The sequence below is a fragment of the Corvus brachyrhynchos genome, unplaced genomic scaffold (genome assembly GCF_000691975.1).
Source record: "Corvus brachyrhynchos isolate BGI_N302 unplaced genomic scaffold, ASM69197v1 scaffold1064, whole genome shotgun sequence".
NCBI classification, from domain to species: Eukaryota; Metazoa; Chordata; class Aves; order Passeriformes; family Corvidae; genus Corvus; species Corvus brachyrhynchos.
This window is the reverse complement of record NW_008237456.1, coordinates 2,063-5,656: the sequence shown is the minus strand read 5'-3', so window position 1 is coordinate 5,656 and position 3,594 is coordinate 2,063. Positions and strand designations below refer to the sequence as shown.

The 3,594-nt window shown below is 51.2% G+C and overlaps 1 protein-coding gene across 1 annotated transcript; it reads right to left on the bottom strand.

Moving 5' to 3' along the window:
• Window positions 1-205: 205 nt before the first annotated feature.
• On the bottom strand, window positions 206-2,601 carry LOC108446064 (protein catecholamines up-like). Its single transcript, XM_017731545.1, has 2 exons — window positions 2,236-2,601; window positions 206-699 (listed from the first exon to the last, which is right to left on the bottom strand). The coding sequence occupies exons 1-2, from the start codon at window positions 2,414-2,416 to the stop codon at window positions 434-436; spliced, it is 447 nt and encodes a 148-aa protein (XP_017587034.1). The 5' UTR covers window positions 2,417-2,601; the 3' UTR covers window positions 206-433.
• Window positions 2,602-3,594: the final 993 nt, after the last annotated feature.

The window sequence follows — 3,594 nt, the reverse complement described above, 5'->3', positions numbered from 1 at the left end:
CAGCACCTCCTTTTTTTTCCCTGTTTTTTCCTTTTTTTTCCCGGTTTTTCCTTTTTTTCCCCCCGGTTTTCACCACTTTTGGGGTGTCTGGAGCATTTTTACAGCGATTCGGGGCGTTTTGAGGTGATTTGGGGCCAATTTTAAGGGGGTTTGATGGGGGTTGGGGATGTTGGGGACACCTTGGGGGGAATCTCGCCGAATTTTGGGGTGGATTCGGGCCATTTTAGGGCAGTTTTGGGCCATTTTAGGGCGGGTTTGGGCCATTTTAGGGCAGTTTTGGACCATTTTAGGGCGGGTTTGGACCATTTTAGGGCGGGTTTGGACCATTTTAGGGCGGGTTTGGGCCGTTTCAGGGCAGTTTTGGGCCGTTTTAGGGCAGTTTTGGGCAGTTTTAGGACGGTTCGGGGCCGTTTTTCGTGGTTTTTTCGCCGTTTCAAAGGGGTTCGAGGCGATTTGGCGGGCTCGGGGCGACGTTTTGGGGCCGTTTGTGGGGTTCTCTCACCTGTCCCTTGGAGCAGCCGGCGCGCAGCAGCAGGGCCATGTCCCCCAGCTCGTGGGGCAGCTCGTGCAGCAGCACCGACAGCGCCGTCAGCGAGCCCCGGACGGGTCCCCCCCAAAACGCCGCCCCCAGCGCCAGCCCGTCCGTGAAGTTGTGAGCGGCGTCGGCCGCCAGGGTCAGGTAGCCCGACACGGCCATGGCTGCAGGTCAAAATAGCCCAGAATCAGCTCAAAGTTATCCTCAGGGCACCCCGGAATTATCCCCAAAATCATCGCAAAATCCTGTTAAAGTCGGGTTCAAAATAACCCCGGAGTTATCCCAAAGTCGTCTCAAAAATGGCCCCAAAATCAGCCTCAAAATCGCCCCAAGGTCAGCCTAAACATGCCCAAAATCAGCCCAAAAAGCACCCCAAAACCACTCCCAAATCATCCCAAAATCAGCCCAAAAACATGCCAAAATCACCTCAAAGATACCCCAAAATCAGCCCAAAATCAGCCCAAAAACATGCCAAAACTACCCCAAAAGCATCCCAAAACCACCCCCAAATCAGCCCAAAAAGCACCCCAAAATCAGCTCCAAACAATCCCAAAATGGGCCCCAAAATCACCTCAAAATAATTGCCCCAAAATCACCCCAAAGTCACCTCAAAACTGGCCCCAAAATCATCCCAAAATCACCTCAAAAATACCCCAAAATCACCCCAGAAACAGCCCAAAAAGCATCCCAAAACCACCCCCAAATCAGACCAAAACCCCCCCAAAATCAGCTCCAAACAATCCCAAAATCACCCCAAAATCACCTCAAAACCACCCCAAAATCACCCCAAAACCACGTCAAATCCACCCCCAAAATCACCTCAAACCATCCCCAAAATCACCCCAAAATCACCTCAAAAACACCCCAAAACTCACCCCCAAATCAGCCCAAAACCACCCCAAAAATCACCCCAAATCTCCCCAAAATGACCCCAAACATCCCCAAAATTCCCCCAAATCTCCCCCAAATGTCCCAAAATACCCCCAAAATGTCCCAAATCATCCCCAAAATGACCCCAAATATCCCCAAAATGTCCCCACATGTCCCAAAATCTCCCCAAAACACCCCCAAATGTCCCAAATCTCCCCAAAATGTCCCAAAATCTCCCCAAAACGCCCCCAAATGTCCCAAAGTTCCCCAAAATGACCCCAAATGTCCCCAAAATGCCCCCTAACACCCCCCAAATGTCCCAAGTCTCCCCAGAATGACCCCAAATGCCCCCAAATCTCCCCAAAACACCCCCAAACATCCCCAAAATGTCCCCAAATCTCCCCAAAATGTCCCCAGATCTCCCCAAAACACCCCCAAATCTCCCCCAAATGTCCCAAATCTCCCCAGAATGACCCCAAATGTCCCCAGAATGTCCCAAATCTCCCCAAAACACCCCCAAAATGCTCCCAAATGTCCCAAATCTCCCCAGAATGCCCTCAAAATGTCCCAAATCTCCCCAAAATGTGCCCAGATCTCCCCAAAACACCCCCAAATATCCCCAAAATGTCCCAAATCTCCCCAAAATGACCCCAAATGTCCCCAAACATCCCCAAAATGCCCCCAAATCTCCCCAAAATGACCCCAATTCTCCCCAAAATGCCCCCAAATCTCCCCAAAATGTCCTCAAACATCCCCAAAACGCCCCCAAACATCCCCAAAATGCCCCAAATCTCCCCAAAATGCCCCAAAATGCCGAGCCCGGCCCTCACCGGCCCTCTCGGGGCTCCTCCTGCGCTGGCCCTTGGTGTTTTTGGTGCTTTTGGTGCTTTTGGTGCCTTTGGTGCCCCGGGCGTCGCCGTCGGCCTCGTCCTCGCTGGAGCTGTGCTTGGCCTTGGGGCCTGGCGCCCCAAAAACCCCAAAATCCACCCCAAATCCACTCAAAATCCACATCAGGACACCGAGAAACCCCCAAATCCACCCCAAATCCACTCAAAATCCACATCAGGACACTGAGAAACCCCCAAATCCACCCCAAATCCACCCCAAATCCACATCAGGACAACACAAAACCCCCAAATCCACCCCAAATCCACATCAGGACAACGAGAAATCCCCAAATCCACATTGGGACACCAAGAAACCCCCAAAATCCACCCAAATCCACCCCAAATCCACATCAGGACACTGAGAAACCCCCAAAATCCACCCAAATCCACCCAAAATCCACTCAAAATCCACACTGGGAACACCAAAAACCCCAAAATCCACCCAAAATCCACATCAGGACACCGAGAAACCCCAAATCCACCCCAAATCCACCCAAATCCACCCCAAATCCACCCCAAATCCACCCCAAATCCACCCTGGGACACCGAGAAACCCCCAAATCCACCCCAGGACACCAAAAAGTCCCCAAATCCACCCCAAATCCACATCAGGACACCACAAAACCCCCAAATCCACCCCAAATCCACCTTGGGAAGATCAAAAACCCCCAAATCCACATGAGGACACCGAGAAACCCCAGAATCCACTCAAAATCCACATCGGGACACTAAAAAACCCCAAATCCACCCAAATTCTACCCCAAAACCACATCAGGACATGGAGAAACCCCCAAATCCACCTTGGGGACACAGAAAAACCCCCAAATCCACATCAGGACACCGAAAACCCCCCAAATCCACCCCAAATCCACACTGGGGACACCAAAAACCCCAAAATCCACCCCAAATCCACCCCAGGACACCAAAAATCCCCCAAATCCACCCAAAATCCACTCCAAGGACCCCAAAACCCCCAAAATCCACCCCAAATAATCCGATTTCTGCCCCAAAATCCCCTTTTTTCCCCAAAATCCCCTTTTTTCCCCCCAAACCCCTACTTCCCCCCAAAAATCCCATTTTCCCCCCCAAAATCCTGCTTTTGTCCCCCAGAATTCCCATTTTTTTCCCAAAATCCCTATTTTTCTCCCCAAAATCCCCCTTTTCCCCCCCAAAATTCCCGTTTTTTCCCAAATCCCTCTTCTTTCCTCCAAAATTCCAATTTTTTTTCCCCAAAATCCCATTTTCCCCTCCAAACCCCCTTTTTTGCCCCCAAAAATCCCATTCCCCCCCAAAAAATCCCAT